The 19661-nt window shown below is 37.9% G+C and overlaps 1 protein-coding gene across 1 annotated transcript in view; it reads left to right on the top strand.

Annotated features, from left to right (window-relative positions):
- Positions 1 to 19661, top strand: part of ASAP1 (ArfGAP with SH3 domain, ankyrin repeat and PH domain 1) — a 129364-nt gene that overhangs the window by 5530 nt on the left and 104173 nt on the right. The window contains 1 exon segment of the mRNA XM_010002273.1: positions 104 to 243. Coding sequence (XP_010000575.1) covers positions 118 to 243 — 126 coding nt within the window. The 5' untranslated portion in view covers positions 104 to 117.

Raw genomic sequence — 19661 nt, 5'->3', positions numbered from 1 at the left:
TTTTTTTTTTTTTTTTTTTTTCCCCCTCTCCACCTTCCCACCTAAAACTCGGGCTTCCCTTGTCCTCGGATCTGTGTGCTCGGCTCCTTCTGGGCATTGCCGGTGTGGGGTAGGATCATGCCGGACCAGATCACCGTGTCGGAGTTCATCGCCGAGACCACAGAGGATTACAACTCCCCGACCACCTCCAGCTTCACCACCCGGTTGCAGAACTGCAGAAATACAGTCACACTCCTCGAAGAGGTAAATAATCTTCTTCCTCCACTCCCTCAACCCCCCCCCCCCCCTTTTTTTTTTTTGTGTGTGTGTGTGGTGTTGGTTCATTTTTACTGTTTTGTGTTTTTTTTCTATCTTTGAGAAAGCATCAGGGACAGGGCAGTACCACCCGCCCAAATCCACGGGAGCTGGAGACACATTGGCATGCATGTAATCTGGGTTTTTAATTGTGGAACTTTGCTCTTGCGTTGAGCTAGTTAGAGAAAGCTTTCCTGCCCTGGCGTCTTAAAGATTAGTACGTAAAGCAGTTTGCCTGAACTTAAATATTACTGTTGTACTTTCGTGCTGTTGGCTGCTGCAGGAGGAAAAAAAGTGTGAATGTTGGGTTTTTTTAGAGGGAAGATGAAGGTTGAGTTTTGTTTGGGAACGCTAGCAGAGGTTTTCCCCAGCCACTCATTAGATCAAGTCAGCACAGAACTCTGCGGAAACCTGCCAAGGGAGACCTCGTTTAAGAAATGAGGTAAGGATGAATGTGGAGTGAGGAAAAATATATGAAAACAAAGTAGGTGGTGGAAGGAGAGGAGCAAAATAATGCCGCAGAAGTGATTATACAGTCTTAGCATCTCAACTTTGAAGCCTTAGTGTTTGGGGTTTTTTTATGTTTATTGTGTCATTTAAATGTTGATCCTGCTTAGCTATCAAGAAATAGGAGTGTGAAAATGGGTAAACTTCTAGAGCTGGTTTCTATGGGGTATCAGTCCACTGCTTCCTATTTGAGTTTTCAGTGTGGTTTCCTATGGACTAGGTCAGCAGTTACAAGGAAACATCTACCATATGACTTTAGAACAAGACATTGTGTAGCTCTTCCCTTACCCTAAGCTTGGTTGAAGGATATTGATGATGCTGAAAGAATAATTTTTTTCCTGTTGTTTCATAGATTACAGTTATTTGTAGTTTTGGGTTGTACACTTAATTCATCAATTATTTTTCAGTTCTTTAAGAGTCAGTGTGTATCTAAGAGATGCATTTAATAGAGTCTTTTTAGTTTTGCTGAATGTATTGGCATGAGCAAAACATTTGGTATGCAAGGAGAGTATTAATCATGATGTTCTGATAGTTTTGGGTATAAAAAAATATAATACCAGAAGATTAAAATAACTTAATTTTGGCTTAGTAGGAAAACTGTCTATGTTCAAAAATTAAACTGTGCTATTGTTTACAATGACTGACTAGGTAATAGCGTGATTATAAGATTATATTTAACATTATTTATTTTATTTTAATTATGTAACCTAGATTAACTTCTGCAACTTTTCCATAACTGTTAACTGTTTTCTTCTTGTGCAACTAAACCATGGTTTCTTAAAAATTTTTCAATCAACCTGTTTTGGTTTGTGTTTGACAGTATTGCTGCCCCCTAACTATGTGAATTAGGTACAGGCATTAGTAGACTTATTAGTACAGTTGACAGCAGTCATAGAGTTAAGTAAAGATATGTTTTCTGCCATCACTCTTGACTTCTAGGGTAAGAATACAGTATGATACTTTCATGATTTGGGAGATATATCAGTGCAGTTTGAGTGTGGTAATAGCCATCCAAAGAAAACCAAAAATTGGAGGATAAATACACAGTGTTCTGCACCATTTGTGTGGATTGTGTGTATTTTCAAGGTTTTCATGTTTGATTTTAGAGCAATAAATCAGAGGAATAGAGAATAGTGGATGCTTTTAGTGTTTGTGTTGCTATTTCTTGAATTTCTTTTGTTTATATAACTATTTCATGTGCCCTTTTTAAACTATTGGCAGTTTAAATTGAACTTGGACTTGCTTTGCATTGTTGTCTTATTATCTGTAAATATAAAAAAGCTTTATTTGAGGGAAAACAAGATATAAATAGGCTCCATTGTTACATACTGAAAAAAATCTGCGACTCTCCCAAATTTTTCTTTATTAATTTGCATGAAGAAATGCAGATGGTCAGAGTGTGACAGGTGAAGTGCCCCATTAAAATCTTAGACTGTGTCTTTATTGTAGTTGTAGGTTGCCTATGCAGTTCTGCTGCTGCCACTTTCCAGCTCAGTCAGTTTCTGGGCATCTGCTTACCTGAGGCTGTGGTTCATGTGAAGCAGGGGATTGAAACTGAATTGTGTAGCTCTTACTACCACTGCCATTGTCCATCCATCGTGGATGACTGAAGAGCTCTTCAAGCAGCTCCTGATCTTCAGTTTTAGAGCCCACTATATTGAGGCAAAAGAGATGATCCCATCCTTGCTGTTTGATTTTTAACTTAATGTTGGATGTGGGTTGAAGCCCTTGTTGGGTTTTTGCAAAGTGTCAAGCTCTGTGCAGTTATGGCACTGCAACCTGAAGTACCTTAGCCCATATTTTAAAGCTAGCTTAATTCAACCTGCACCTATCTCAGTGACTGTAAGGTAGTTTGTGGATAAAGTAATTATTTCTTTTATTTTAAATGAGATTGTGAACTAGAACTATTTTCTGAACAGAAATGGTATGAAAATAAAATGGATTTAATGAAAGTTAGATCAATTTCATACACATTTCATAGCCTCTCAGTCTGGTGTGATTCCTACCATAGCTCAGATCAGTGGTTAGATCAGAACCATCTTTTCATAAAGAATGAGACAAAAAAGACTGTTTACGTGTCTGCATCTTTATCTACTTCCACAAAGGCATTACAGAATTATGAATAAACACAACAATTTTTTTTTTTACATAGTAAAATAGATGTTGGGCTCAACTGCTGATTTTTTTCATTTGGTTGTCCTCCAGCAGAAGTGCAATTAGTTCAACTGGATGGATTGATATATATATTCTCTTCTAGTTGTGACTCTTCCTAGTCTAACTAAAGTTCATTTCAAAGGAGACTTTGGATCCAGTAAAATGCAATTTTGGGACAAGTTTTGGATGATAAATAAGAGCAGGCATTTTTACTGATTCTGATGACTTTGCATTTTGTAAGTTTTCAGTAGAAAGCCAACAAAATACCAAGACATACCTCAAAAAATAGGAACTATGGGAACGTTTCTCTGAAGGACTTCTGTGTGTTTCTGGGTGACTTATTAAGGAAAAAAGAACAACACATCACCATCACCACCCTCAAAAAAACCCAACCCAAACTTTATTTGCATTTGTTGTAATATTATCAAAGAAGAAAATAGTCAGTACATGCTGCTATGTAGCAGTTTATTAACTGGAAAGGTTTCATGGTACATTGGTTAAACTACCAAGACTTTTGAAAATTTGCAAGCATTTTTTTCTCCTCTGAAAAGGCAAAGCTAATGGCTTTTGTCATCCAGTTAACATCAGACAAAAACACTGTCATCTTTCTATCTGGGTTTAGGCATCTTATACATAGTTACCAAAGCTAAAAGATCTTTTTCTAATAATTTTTTTTAAAAGCATGTGTGTTATATAATGATGTCCATAAACACAAATATTAAGGTTCATTGTCTTGCTAAAGGAGTGATATAGTTATTTAAAAAAAAAACAACAAAAAACTCTTGAGAGGAGGGAACAAAACTATTATTTTACAGTCGAAGTCTGATTTAAGAGGATTTGCAATTTATATGTACTCTGCCATGTTGATTTCTTCAGCATGGTACAGTCATGAAAAGTAAATAGTTTAATGTCATTGTTCTGCGTGACACTGGGAGAAGATTTTCCTAATATTCATATGCAGAGATGGATTATTGTGTACATAGGTGGGTGGTTAATTACTTTAAAAAAGAATTGAAATCCTGAGATAATCTAGACAGATAACTGATACAGTGTCTTAAAAATCTAATCTCTTCTTTGTTCTTACCAAACATGCTTTTTTAGCCTCAGTAGCTCCATGTTTTGTGTTACTCAAATAGATTTTGAAGAGTTGATTTTAATCCTTGAGTTGGTATTACTGTGTGAGCTAGTTGGAATTTTTAGGGAATGATGACATCTCTTCTGAGAATAAGTAGTGCACATGTGGGATCACCACAAAACTGACTTGATTACCATTCCACTGTGTCCCAGCTCCAGCTGAAAGGATGTCTTTGCACTCAAGGGATAACTCAGTTATCATGACCAGGTAGTTTTAAGTCTTTCTCCTAAAGCAGCAGATGTTTTGCAGGACTGTCTTAAGATTAAGCTTAAACGTTTAAACTCCCTTTAGGCAGACTGGTAGATAAGAAAGGACAGTTGGAAGCTGATGATACAACAAAGAATAGCTGCAGTTGTTTCTGATGCCTATTTTACTATTCAATACATGTTTTACTGTTATACTTTTGTAATACTTGAGCATCTCTAATGATTGATTAGTTAATTCTTTATTTTGTTCTTCAACTAAAAGTTGAAAACTCAAAATTGTGCTTTCTGACAGCTAGATCTTGTCATATGCATCCTTTTCTAATCAATGCTTATGGTGGCAAGTATGTTTGGTTTTTCATTGTGTTTTTTTTTGTTGTTGTTTTGTTGTTTTTTTTTTTAATTAAAAAAAACCAAAACAAACCATTATTCCTGCAATGACTTGCTCATTTGGTTTCTCACTGTGCTGATCTGCTTGAGCTTTAAGGTCTGTTGGTCTAGACTGGTCCTGTAACAGATGTTTGCATGCTACATCAGTGACAGAATGATTGCTTGGCTCCTGCTTAGCCTAACATCAATTTTGTTTTTCTCAATGCAAGGCTGGTATAGTCTAAGATAAAGGGGACAGATTTCTTGCTATTCCTCATTGTGTCATGGACACTTGCCTGCAATGAGAGATGGAAAAGGGGAAAGTATGAGGGGTTTTTTGTGTTACCTTAAGTTTTTTTTAAAGTATGTTGTATATGAGTAATTTTCAGTTTCCCATTCATAACTTTCCCTTCCTGTTTCCGTTTCTGTGAGCATTTCTTACCCTGCTGGGAGAAGGACTCTGGGGACAAGGGTAAGGGGACAGAATTATTCCTTCTTATAATTTTGTAGAAACTAGTGCAGCACTGAAAGTGCTATGTAGGCAGTTAACCTACAGTGATTTCATACACTACCACAAGATCCTTTTCCCATGACAAAGTATTCTATCAAGGTGGCAGGTGAAACCATGCAAGAGAACAGGAGCACTTCCATTCCAAATCAGCTTTTTGTTTTAGTTGGCAGTATGTACATACATTGTTCATTTGCCTGGTTTGTGAAAACTGTTAAGATCAATTTTGTTTGTGTTTCTGAAGATCATTTTTTTCTGTTGTTTCTATCACTTTGTTTCCATTGAAACATCCCCTCTATATAATTTAAACAGGTAAATCATAACATCCTTATTTTTTATCCTTCTTTATTTTCAATTAAAATAGATTTTTTAAAACTTTATTTAGTGGGAATCCACAAGGCTTCACCAGCACTAGACTTGAAACCAGCTTTTCCTAACCTTGTAACCTGGTACTTATGGCAGTAAAAACAGTCTTGCATCATCAAGACCTATGTACTTAAGAGCTGGTTCTTGCATAATAGACCACAAGCAATTTTCAGTTTTCAAAGAAGTATGCTTTTGGTAGCAGATCATCCTAAAAGAACATGACAAGAAATTTTTTTTGGCCTAGTAAATAAAAATCAGGATACTTACTACTATTTTTATGCTGAATGGCATATTATGCCACAAAAATGGGTATGTGAGCATCCTAAAATAGAGAGGTTGAGGTGACTTCTGATCACAATACTTAAATCACGATGAAGAAGGAGACTTGACAGAAGCATCCTCTATTTACAATAGCCTGTTTTACAAAAATGCAGCTGAGGGTGCTTTTACATTTACACGGTGCAGCACGTGCTCATTTAGGATGTAATTGATTTTACCCTTCATTTGATAGTAGTCGAAACATTTAGTTATAATAAGCAGGCAGTCTTCTTTTACCTAAATGTGATGGATCTGAGGAAAAACAAAAAAGTATTCACTGGTAGCTCGAAGTCTCAGTCATGGCAGATTAATTACTTTTGCGTTTTGAGAATTTGTGTTCATTTCAGGCAACTTTTTAAAAGTACTTACTAGTTTTTGGTAGCTCATATGTTTTTTAGAGAAGTACTGCTTGTTATTTTGAACTCCCAACGGGCTTCTTCATGATTGCTCATCAGTTAGGAAAGTGAAAGTGCTCTTTGCTCTCTGTTCACTATGCTGTTCAGGTAGCTCCTGACAGGGTGTGTACCATGTGGTCATGAGAACTTGGGCCTTGATGGAGGAGAGAGACTTGCTTAAAGTTACATGACTTAAAGATGGTTTTAGAGTTTAGATTGGAGTCCTGTGGAAGTATCTTCTGTAGTTAAAAAGCAGTGAAAGGGAAAAGGTTTTTTGAAGAAAAAAGAAAGAGGAGGAACAACGCACAAAACCATGTTTGTAATCCAGCATGGTGTCTCTGGAAATCTGCAGATGAGTGATTAAGAGCAGAATGAGATTGGTTGATTTAATATGTTTTTCTCACTCCAATGAGCAAAATTAAATTTTCATAACTATTGTTGTGATTTGTAACAATGTGGTATTTTTAAAAAAATAACATTTAGAAACAGATGTGAAACAAATTTACAGAGATCTGTAAGAAAGATTATATCTTTCAATAAAATAATTAGGCAGAATCGAGCCAAGAATGCTAATTATTATTATTGTTTTGGGTGTAGAGGTAGGCAATTTAAGCATTTTCTAAAAAACCTTCACTAAAGCAGTAATATATTTTAGTATTTAATGGGAAACTTTATAGAATTCAGCTAATATCATGTGCCATGGTACTTCTCCTGGAGACTGTTCTGTCAGCTTTGATTAATACTTGTTTATTGGTGAGTGCGAAGGAAAACTCCTGACATAAGAGCATGACTTTCCTGTCCTGCCAGAGTACAGCTGCAATTACACTTCTTACTGAGAAGTACAGCAAACAGTAATCTTGTGTTTCTAAAGAGGCAGTATTGATCTTCATTGTATATATATTGGCTTTTAAGTACCAGTGAGCTAAAGCAGATGTTTTGTATAAGCATTTTGACAAGTGAGATTTTGGAAGACAGTGGGTTTGATTGCGCTGGTTATGGGAAATTTTTCCTTTAATGCTTCTGTGAAAAATCAACAAAACTCTGGGATGTACACATGAGCTCCATGTCTCTTTCACTCACTTGTGAAAGGACAGACCTGGAGTTGTGTTGTCACTATGAATAAGCTAGAGAGTGTATGCTTTTAGTTTCTTTTTAATAGCCACCTCTCTCTTGGCCCTACTTGTTTTATCCTTCTTGTTATATTTGTTATCAGGAGAAATACTTAAAATACCAATAGAGTCTTGTTGGTTTCACCTTGCCTAAGAACTAAAAATCGAGTATGATGCTGGAAATAACTTTCTGCAAAATAAAGTCTGTAAGACTACAAGGCCTTTGACATGATGTGCCCGTGTAGCTCTCTATCCAGGTCGGTGAGAGACGGACCTGGTAAGTGATCAGTAGGGTGTGTGGGATATTGATTGAGTTGCCAAACCCAGATGATGGTGATTGGTGAAGCAAAGTCCAGCTGGCAGGAGATGGCAAGTGGCATCCCTCCGGAATCAGGATTGGGGCCAGTACTATTTGGTGCCTTTTAATTGTCTGGATGATGGGCTGCAGTGTGATCTCAAAGTACGTTTGGATGATACCAAGTTTCTCAGTATGCTGGCAGGCAGCGTCACCATTCAGTGCGACCGGGAGAAATGGCCTCACAGGAGAAGCCTTCAGAGGTTCAGTGAAGAGAAATGTGAAATACTTCACCAGGGATGAAGTAGTCCCATGCAGCAGTACAGGCTGACCAGAAGACGGATTTCCAGGAAAGGACTTTGGACTCAGGTGGATGACAAGCTGAATGTGGGTTGGCAGTGACAGAGGCCAAGCCACGTACTGAGCTTTGTTAGTAAGAGTGCAGCCAGCAGCCAGAAAGTATTGGTACTCTCTATTCAGCAGTTTTGATGCCACATCTGAAGTACTATGTTTGAGGCTCGCCAATATATAAAAATAAATTGCATACTGCCACAAGTTTAGATAAAGACCACAAGAGGATTAGGTGCCTGGAGCACATCACTTAAGGAGGGGAACTAGATTTCCTCAGCCTTAGAAGAGAAACTGAGGGAAGCTCATATTGCTTTCTTCAAGGATGTAATGGGAAGAAACTGAGAAGGCAGAAATTCAGATTAGATTTGAGAGGCTTTGGGGGCGATCTTTGGGTTTTTTTTATTATTAGTAGTAGTATTATTTGGGGTTTTTCTTGTTTGTTTTGATCCATCAATTCGATGAATAGATGCCCAGAGAGAATGTGGAGCCTCTGATAACCACATTCAAACTCCACTTGATGGTAGAAGTAGTCCTTCTTAAAATTGTTTGGGCTGCATAACTTAATCTTTTGGAAGATGTGCAGGCAGAGTAAAGTGGTTATTTATTTTCATGAATGTGTTTATTGTGTTTTTGGGAAAAAGTTTATACTGGGCTTATTCTTGGAAAAACAGCTTTTTTAAACCTAACAAAAGTGATGTAAGCAAAACTGATAATGATTTTTTTTTTTTTTCTTTTATTGAAAGGCTTTTTTTAATAGAGGAACTGGGATACTAAGATTTTTACAAATATATTTTCCCGCAGGTTTATGAATTCTGGGGTTTTTTTTATGCTTCTTAAGAATAGTTTGAATAGTTGCTGAGTGTTTGACAAAGATATAAACCTTTTTTTAATGATCAACCTGCACCTACAGGAAGTCACTGCAAAGTGATGACTGTGTTACAGGTAAAGTTTGTCTCTCTTGGTTTAACTTTATGAGGAGGATGATCTGAGTTTGAAATTTCAGATCTCCTGCCTGAGTACAATAATTTCCTTTCCTCTTTATTATAGTATACTTTTCAGGTAAATTTTCTCTTGATTTTTGGATTCACAAAGCAAGAATTTGAGATTCAAGAGAGAAACAAACCTGGAGATGTGGTTTTTATATGAAATTTTGTCTTTTCCATAGCATTTCAGAAAAACTTCTTAGAGGTGGGGGAATCAGAAGGAATAATATCTAACAGGTTTCATTTGCCAGGACAGTTCTGGCTTGCTAGGAAACCGCTAGGATTTAGGTGTCCTATTTTGGTTTGATTCTTTAGACTTAATTTCTTTAAAACAAGAACAAAAGCCCTGAGTGATTCCATGAAACTAGTGTAACATTTTTGTTATTCTCTGCTTCTGATAGATATATGCAAAGTTCACATTTTATTTTAATTATTTAAGTCAATTTTAAAATTGAAACATTTGCATGTTGAGCATATAATTGAGAAAGTATTTCCATGTTTAAATGTCACTGAATATGCTTTTGATGTTGTTGGTAGAGTTTTGTTTTGTTCAGGTCATCTTAGAATGAGATGTGTTGCTGCTGAGTGTAGAAACTTGGAATACTGAGATAGTTCAGGTTGTAGTTAATTAAGATTATTTTTGCCCAAGCAATATTTAGGTTATTATATTTCTCAGGGAAAAGTGATACTTTCACTGTACTCAATTTTGGATTGCATGGGGATTTTGTAGAGATGCTTTTGGTAGTCCTTAGTCATAAAGGTGGCATGTAGCACTTACACAACATTTAGCAGCAGTGCTTGCCAATAATCACAGAATGGTTTAGATTGGAAAAGACTTTTAAAGATCATCTAGTACCACCCCTATGCCATGCACAGGGACATCTTTTGCTAGATCAAGTTTGTCAAAGCCCTGTCCAACCTGACTTTAAACAGTTAAAAAGTGGAGCATCCACAATTTTTCTGGGCAACTTGTTCTAGTGCCTGACCACCTTCATAAACTTACTTTCTTATCTACAGTTATTCTTAGTAAGTTCGCAGGTGACACCAAGTTAGACAGAAGTGTTGATCTGCTTGAGGTAAGGAAGGCTCTACAGAGGGATCTGGACAGACTTGGATTGATGGGCCAAGGCCAATTGTATGAGTTTCAGCAAGGCCACATGCTGGGTCCTGCACTTGGGTTGGAACAACCCCATGCAACTCTACAGACTTAGGGAAGAGTGTCTGGAAAGCTACCCAGTGGTGAAGGACCTGGGGGTGTTGGTCAACATCCCTTTGCCCAGGTGGCCAAGATGACCAATAGCATCCTGACTTGTATCAGAAATGATGTGGCCAGCAGGACTAGAAAGTAATAGGAGAGCTGTTCCAGTCCTCTGACCACTTGGCCCTCCTTTGGACCTGCTCTGACAGGTCCACACCTTTTACTAAGACCTGAGCTGAACAAAGAACTCCAGGTGAGATCCCACAAGAGCAGAATGGAGAGTTTCTTCCCTCAAACTGCTGGCCATGCTTCTTTTGATGTAGTGCAGGATGCAGTTGACTTTTGGGGCTACAGGTACACTTTACTGGCTCATGTCTCATTTCTTTTCTTCTTTTGGTCCACCAGTATCCTCGAGACCCTTCTCCACAGGGCTGCTCTCAATCCCTTCATCCCCTAGACTCCTGATAATGTGGATTGACGTGGCCCAAGGCATTGGCCTTGTTGAACCTCATACAATTGGCCTTGGTCCATCAATCCAAGTCTGTCCAGCTCCATCTGTAGGGCCTTCCTTACCTCAAGCAGATGAACACTACTATCTAACTTCAAGAGGTTCACATTGTCCCACTTTTCAAGCCTGATGGGGTGCCTCTGGGTGGCGTCCCATCCCTCAGGCATGTCAACCACACCACCCAGCTTGGTGTCATCTGCACACTTGCTGAGGGTGCACTGAATCCCACTGTATGTCATTAACAAGGATATTGAACAGTACTGGTTCCAGCTAGACCGCTGAGGGATGTGACCAATTACTGATGTCCCTTTGGACGTTGAGCCATATATTCAAAGTCTTTGCATATGGTCATCCAGCCAGTTTCTTGTCCATTCCTCAAACCCATCTCTCCAATGTGGCGACAAAGACATTGTGTGGGACTGTGTCAAAAGCTTTGTAGAAGTCAGTGTAGATGACATGAAAGTACATGACAATGAAAGTACGTGAATGTGGTGCTCACTGTGAAACAAACAAAACTATTTTAATAAATACTTCTACATGTCAATGTCATTGTCTTGACAGTACAGAACAGAGAAAGTAGTCAAGCTGTTTTGTCCAATGTGTATCAAGGAAGTGAAGGCAACTGTTAGGAAAATAGAACAGTAATGTGAAAACACCTTTGTTCAATGATGACAGACTTCCTGTTTACAACCTTCAAAAACTATTAGTTACTTTTCAGTTCATGAAACTGTTGAATTTTAATAAGGTTGAGTGATGCTGGGATGCATCTGGGAAATTAAAAGTCCCTTGACTTGTTGAGCAGTCTCTTCTGTGCTGAAAATGTTGTCTGGGAACTCAAGAAAAGTGGTAGCAGGAATAGTCACTCTTAACTAAGAATTTTTAAGGATGTAGCTTAAATGTAAGATATACTGATATTCTTGTTGGTTTGTTTTGGTTTTGTGTTTGTCTTTGCTGGTGAAGTGCCAGAATTCTTGGGAAGATTGTAGAACTAAGAGTGCTGATGCTTTGACAATGCAAGTGGGATATCCTGACTGTGTCTGTTGTCAAATCCGATGTCTCATCCTAGAAGAGTGTTTATACTAACTGTATTAGTCATTAAGATGGAACTCAGTATAACACGCAATGAGTGTAACTAACTTTAAAGGGAAAGTCAAATGAAGTTGCTTTGAATGTTTTAACAGAGTTGTTTGTTTTTTACTGTAAAACTAGTCTTGCATACAGCATTTTCCTAACTTTAGAAATAATGCTTTGATTTCTTTTGCAAATTGTTCTTCATATGAGGCCTTGCCAAAACTAAACTTCTGTGATTTGATTTGGGGAAAAAATACTTGGAGAAAGTAATTTCAATTTTTGCAAGACAGAGGGATATATATTAGAGTTTTCAATATACTATCATGTCTGCAGCATTGGCACTGATGGTGGTTTATTGGAGGTGTTTTCAGCTGTTTTTCCTTGTTTTGTTTGGGGTTTTTTTCCCCCACCTTTTAGCCTTTTAGTTTTCAGTGTTATGATACAGGACTGTCTACACAGAGTTGGAAAAAAATGTTAGTTTTCATATAGATGTTATGATTTAAGTGTACAAGAAAGGTAACATCTTTTGCTGTGGAGTCATCTACAGAAGCATGAGTGCCCAAAGTATTCATGTCTGTTCACCAGTACAATTTTAGGGAAAGGGTTGCTAGTTCTCTCTAAAATTCCCCTCTTAAAAATGTTTATCGTCTTCTGGTAGCAGTTTTGTTGCCAAGGTAGTCTTGCTTTCACAGGAAGTGCTTGGAAGGAGACTTTATTTAAACTGGCAGAGAAGATAGGAGAAGATATGCAATTTTTATTTTTATTTTCTTTGCTGACACTTTGCAGGTTAATGAAGCTCTTTTTCAGAGATGCTACTGACTTAAACCCTCAAATTCACTGCCTGCCCTTTCTTCTGTCTCTGTTTCATTTGAAGTGCTTTGCATGCTTCCTTGCTCACTTTGTTCTACTCTGTCTAGAGTAGGTCCTTGAAAAATATTTTTCGTCCATGGGTATGGTACTATCTGGTTAAAATACGTGTAACAGTGTTATTTCCTTCAGAAAAGCCTAGTCTATTGGCTGAACTCATTTGTAGTTTAGCATAGCTTCCTGTTTTTGTCATTTTACTTACTTGGGCAACTAGTTGCAGCAAAACAACTTCCTTTGAATTGCATCAGTGAATATTGTGTATTTTCTAATTGGTGGACTTGGTGATCCAGGCTGTCTGAGGGGGTGGTTTACTCTCTTCTTTGATGTAATTATTTTGCCCATTTAAACATGCAGACTGGACCTTTGTCCATTTTCCAAAAGTTAAAACAGAATGCTGTGGTTTATGACTTACACAATAGGGCATTTAGAGTGTCTTTCATGAAGTTGCTGGATGAACCTCCCATGCTGAAGCAATCCTGTAATCTGTGGTAAAGGAAGAAAACCTGAACTTGATTGTCATAATGTAGTGTGAAGTAGAGCTGGAGATTTGCTTGAGGTTTTATAAGTGAGTAGGTGCACCTGTAGATTACACAGTAGGTGCAAGAAATGTATGTGAGTGCTCGAAGGACTTCCCAGTCAGCATGGACATGCACTGTTACCAGCATTCTGAATTAACTCCACCACATGGAGAGTTTCTGGTGAATCCATTGAAAGAATTTGCTAAGGATGTTACAGCTTGACCCAGATTGAGGATTTTAAAATAAAGATGAGATTGCTCTTAGAACAGCTCTAGATGAACCAAATTTATGGAACAGTAGATTTTGATAGTGTGAATTTTTAACTTGCTTTTACAAGCTGTTATATTTCTTAGTGTTATTTCCTGTCTGACCTCAAAACCTGTATGTTAAGTGAGCAATTGCAGAATAAAGAAATTAAGATCTCTTGGTCAGTTGAATGCTGGAGAAGTGCGTTTTATCTCTGTCCATTTAATGAATTTGCCCAAGATATTAGGCAAGTCATGTAAACAACACATTTTCCAGGTGACCAGTAGTTGGGACTTCATGACTTCTGAGAGTTTGCCTCGAAGTTGAGTAGTCTCGTTGAATGAAGAGAATATTGAGGTCTCTACCTGAAGGCAATTGAATATATTAATTGAATGTATAAAATTCTATAAAATGCTTATGTACTACACAGTTAACATTAATGGGAGATTTTAATTCTACATCTGTCATTTTACTTTTTTTTACAGGGGTCTGTGAAACTTCATTTGTACTGTAAAACTCTGAGATTATGGTAGTCTCATGTAACTGCAAGAGAAAAGTTAATATTTCTTTTTTCAGTGGGGTCTCAATAGTAGGTAGTTTTAACAGGAAGGAGAAAGAATGCAAGTCTAGAAGCAGGTCCTTAGATTGAGCGCAATGCAGCCTTTATACAAGATGTGCTGGAGTAAGTTTATAATAAAAGGCTATGAAGACATGGTTGTTTTAGTGCCAGGTATAAGGGTGTCTTGGAGTAACACTCAGGATGTGAATGGAGCCTAAAATTGGGGTTATGTGTTCTGTGTTACTTAGTGTTTTACCCATTTTGTGAGGGTACACTCACCAGTACCAAAAGTGTACACACCCCAGTACGTAACTAGATCAGTTTTGGGACTTTGGTTTATTGGACTACATTGTAGACTCAGATGGGCTTCCATTTTTTTTTTTTTTTGTTTTGTTTAATGATCAGATCGGTTTTGACCTTTGAGTTTGAAGAAGTCCTGCTTAATACTTTGTTGCTAGAAGTAGTCAGATGCATACTTTGTATGTTGTAAGGTGCTTCTAGAGCCTGACTACTGTTCTGCCTCATAGTCTGCAGCCTTTGAAGCATTTTTTTAATTTATTTTTTTTCCCTCTTTAATAATAGAGTTAACAAAATGGAATGGAATGTTTGTCCAGAAGATAGAAAATAGTTTGTCTAGAAAAAAACAAAAATGCAGACAGGAGAATGACAAGTCAAAGGCAAATAAACTGGTGTGCTCCTGAAGTGCATGTGATACATTGGTGTAATGGGTTGTGCAGTCTTGGGCACTGCTTTCCAAAAAATTACATGACCCATATGTTGAAGTACAAAGCAAAAGTAAGATGGTGAAAAATTATGATCATGTTCCAGGAACTGCTGGGGACCAAATAGAGTTTAATACTTAATGTACTGGAACCTAATGCTATTGTTCCAGGATGTTGGAAGCAGAAAACTTGAATTTCAACTGGGAAAAGAAGGAGCAATATTCAAAAACTTCAGCAGTATTAAACTTAATCAATACTTTGTAATGAAGTTATTTGAATTTCTGTTCTGACTTTCAGCAGAGCATTTGGATGTTACCAATTTCTAGCCCATAGCGAACAATTTACTAGAAGTACAAGATTTACTTGCAAGATTTATTTAAGTACATTTGTTACTGAGTAAAAAGTTAAATTCTTAGAAGGAGAAAAATCCTTTCTTTCACTGACTCAGTTTTACATCGGTGTTCCTGCTTTCTACCCGACTTGCCATCCTTCTGTTGCACCTTGTATCTTGTCCCTTCTTGAGGTGCCTGATGTTAACTGATACAAAATCCGTGTGAAAGGTACAATATTTGTAGTGAGATCTCCAGAAGACTTGCCTAACAACCCTTTCTATAAAAAAATGCTTTTATTTTTCAGAAATAAAGTTGTTATCCACAGCTTAGTAGATTCTGTTTTGCTGGGTAGTTTGTTCAGAAGACAGTATATGTCGCTCTAAATTGTACTAATTAAAATCTTTAGTCAGTATCCAATTTTTGTAGCTGCTTAACTTAAAGCATATGGGCCCACTTCTGTAGCTTGTCGAGGTCCCTCTGGATGGCATCAACCACACCACCCAGCTTGGTGTCATCAGCAAACTTGCTGAGGGTGCTCTCAATGCCACCATCAATATCATTAATGAAGATATTAAAAAAAACACTGGTCCCAGTACAGACCCCTGAGGGACACCACTTGTCACTGTTTTCCATCTGGACATGGAGCCATTGACCACTACCCTCTGAATGTGACCATCCAGCCAATTCCTTATCCACGGAACAGTCCAGCCATCAAACTTATCTCTTCAACTTAGAGAGAAGGATGTGGGGGACTGTGTCAAAAGCCTTGCAGAAGTCCAGATAGGTGGCAGCACTTCTGTAGGAAAGTAAATACTAGAATATCCTGCTACAGAGAAAATGGTCTTCTGTACTTCTAATGTCATCTGAGAACTGAGCAGATGCTTACTTTACAAAAAGTAATATTACTTAAAAATCATAATAATTTAGTGAAATGAGGGGTAAGCTTCATGGTGTTACTGTTGTTTGTTTTGTTGTTTTTTTTTCCCCTTACCTACTTGGTTGAGTTAAATGAAAAATAAAACCCTGCATTTTTTTTACCATGTCATCCTTGTGTCTTCACCAAGAGGATTTTGGCCGCTTTGTTTTCTGCTCTTGTCACCTCAATATGTTACTGTCAGGCAGGGTCTGTACTCGGCACTGCTGGAGCTTGCAGCAACCACACACAGCCTGCCCAGGAAATGGAAACTTTCTTGCATCCACTGTAAGAGAAGTTGTGAATTGGGTTGTGTAGGTGGCGTTGCCGATATGAAGCTCTGCCACTCCACAGGGAGATTGTACTTTCTTTGCTCCCCTCCTTAATGGGCTTCGTTAGGGAGAAAGGTCAGATTACCAAACTTCAAATGAGATGACATGTTCGGGATTTAAAAATATGTAGCCAACTGCTCTTTCTTGTGCTGTCAGTCAAATAAAAAGGTAACTTTGTTTTTTTCATATTGCTTTTGGGTTTGTTTTTCTCATCTCTTTTGATCACTTGTGTAGTAGACACGGAAGAAGTAAAGGCTGTAGTCTGCTACGCTTAATTTGTTAACCAAGACACTTCTTTTTTCTTTGTTGCAATACACGTCCTTATATCAAAGGGTAACCACTCTGCTGGTGTTGCACAGTTCCTCTTTAGCCAGTGATAGTTACATGTACAGCAGCGCTTGCTGCTGCCCTTCCCCACCCTGCTTTTCTTAACCTGCTTGTATGCCTAGAACAGGGACGGGAAAGTAGCAAGGGTCAGAGCCTTGGTTTTTGATGCAGAAGAATGAAGCTACTTGCCTCTCTTTGCTTTTATTCTTGTTGACTGGACATTTGTAATTTTTCTATAGAATATTTGTTTCCTGAGCTGGATGTTTTCGCTGCCAGTTTTTAGGTGTGAAAAAAAATACCAAAAAGGCATTGGCCCAAGTGGCATGGCACTGGAAATGCAAAATGATGCAGTTCTGGGGGCAAAAAAAGGCAAAAGGGGTGCAAAGGGGGATTACGATCTTTGTGCGTGGTAGGGGAATATGCTGTACCATGTTGTCTTCAGCATGTGGCTCTCATCGTCTTATTTCTTTTACTTACAGAGATAGCAAAATGTATCATTAAACTAGAAATTTGTCTGAGGCCTGAAGGTATTGAGAGCATAAGAGGGTTTGGGGGCCTTTGATGTTCGTTACGGAGTGGTTCTGTTTCTGTGCCAGGCAATGTTTACTTTATCCAGTTGTCTTTTTTTGTTTCCTTTGCAAACTGCAGTCTAACTGTTCCTTACTTTCTCCTGTAACTGCTAATGTTTCTTATTTTCTTTCTCAGACAAGTTCCCAGGCTTTAGAAAACTTGCTTATCTGACTTCTGTGGGATTAAATTTGGTGCAAGGGAAAACGGATATTTCTTTTATTGTATTATTGTTCTTTTTGTTTTATACAAAGGACTGTAATTTTTTAAACAGCATGTTAATATTCAAGTTGCATGTGAATGGATAGGTTATCCCCATATAGTCGTCTAAGCCAGTACTTAAAATACAGTTTGGATGTCATGCTCTGTGCTTGCTCTTTTTAATTGTGAGAGACAGTAAATTGCAAGTCAATTTTATTTCCTGATTATATTCTGAGTATTTCAGTGTTTTTCGGATAATTTTAAACATTTGGTCATTTCACAGCTTAAGAGAAAACTTCATAGAATTAGCAGAACTGTACATTTGGTGCCATATTTAAAATACCATTTTAGAAGAAAAAGAGTAGTTGTTCTCTGCAAGCCACCACTTGCAGTGAATGAAAATGGTGAATTTATTGTTAGCTTGCAAAGATTTGTCTGGTACTTGTTTTTTTTGCCATTGTTCACATCATAAGCTTTGGTATCAAATAATGTGAGTAAGCTGGTACCAGGTGTCAGGCATGCTTACTAAATAGATTATAAGAAACTGAAATAGAGAAAGGAACTTGCACAGAAGGTCATACATGAAACATCTACACAGTATATATTGGAAGTTGTCAGGTTTTGGCTTAAGGCCGGAAGCAGATGAGGCACCTGTACCAAGGTTACTTTGGAGGATTGCTGTTTGAAAGTAGATAAACAAACTAGATTCCTGTCTTTGCAGTCATATTATGTCCCAGGCTGACCTCAACAGGACACAGGGCACCACTGCAGCAGCTGAAAAGTGGTGGTGTTTTCTACCAGTGGTACCACTGAGATTGAGATGCTGCAGGTTAAAGAAGCATATCTTCTACAGATTCTTATTAGCATTTTGCATGTGTCATTTTTTTTTCTGTTTCCTTATGAACAGCATTTACTGGTTGTTAGGGTGTTTCGTTAAAGGGGATTATAAAGAACATACCTCAAGAGCTTTACCAAGTTCATGAAAGTGGTAATTTTCATGATAAAATTGAATGGATATTAAATTATAAATTAAATTGTAAAATAGTTTTTAAATAATAACTCCGTAGATTAAAGACAAATTCAACAGTCACTTATAACTAAAAAAATATTACCAAATGTATTTGGTCCATTGTGGAATTAGAGCTGTCTCTGTCCAACATGGAGAGAGCTTCTCTTGTTATCTCACAGAACCCACCTCTGCAGCCCCTTTCCACCCCCTCCCCCCAGCTGGAAAACCTTGCCATGTAAATCCAACACACCAAGCAGGACATCTGTCTAGCAGTAAAGTTACTTTAACATTGAATTTGAAAACGTTCTTAGCTGAACTGTGGTAGCAACAAGTGACAAATGTGGTGGTAAAACAGAGATTAGAGCAGTGAAAAACTGATCAAAACAGGCCTGACATCACCACACTGATGGTGCAGTGCTTTTCCTAAGACTCGTTAACATGAAATTGCCTAGAAGTATTTGCCAGGAACTAGTTCCATAACTGTACTTAAAATCCATTGAATTCAGTTGTCCAGGATTATGTCATGTGTAGCAAGTTTGACAAATCTGGGAGTAAAAAGCTGTCAGTAGAGTTGGTGTGGAAATGCCTAACAAATGCAGGGCTTTTTAGGAGTTCCTGTGCATGCCTTGTAGATTTTACAGAATGGATATAGCAAGTAGGTGCTTATGTCCAGGTTCCTAAGAATATGGGATCTCAGTAGAAGCTCTGTTTTTGAGCCAGTACTTCTGATGGGTCACAAAACCTGTGGAAATCCATACAGCTGCAGAAAATCCTCAATTTGTGTGGTCACAATTTTGAGTTCCTTGTCTTGACATGCTACTTCACTGCTTAGACCATTCAGTTGAGATGGGAACTTGTACTTTTGATAACCCCTTGAGTAATCTAAAGGATATAATCATAGAATCATAGAATCCTAGGGGTTGGAAGGGACCTCGAAAGATCATCTCGTCCACCCCCACCCTGCCAGAGCAGGGTCACCTAGAGTACATCACATAGGAATGCACCCAAGAGGGTTTTGAATGTCTCCAGTGAAGGAGACTCCACAACCTCCCTGGGCAGCCTGTTCCAGGGCTCTGTCACTCTTACAGTAAAAAATTTTTTTCGGATATTCACCTTGAACCTCCTATGCTCCAGTTTGCACCCATTACCCCTATATAATAAGGAACTGGGGGATTTGGTAGCATGTACCTGTTTGGTAATTTGCTACACGATGAAATAAAAAATTGGTTACTGTTTCTTTACTTTAAAATCACACTCAACTCAAACCAGGATCAAATATAGTGAAAATTCATAACATTCATCAT

Source organism: Chaetura pelagica, unplaced genomic scaffold, assembly GCF_000747805.2.
Source record: "Chaetura pelagica isolate M959 unplaced genomic scaffold, ChaPel_1.0 scaffold27, whole genome shotgun sequence".
Lineage (NCBI taxonomy): Eukaryota > Metazoa > Chordata > Aves > Apodiformes > Apodidae > Chaetura > Chaetura pelagica.
The sequence above is the reverse complement of the archived record's forward strand: the minus strand, read 5'-3'. Positions and strand labels throughout refer to the sequence as shown.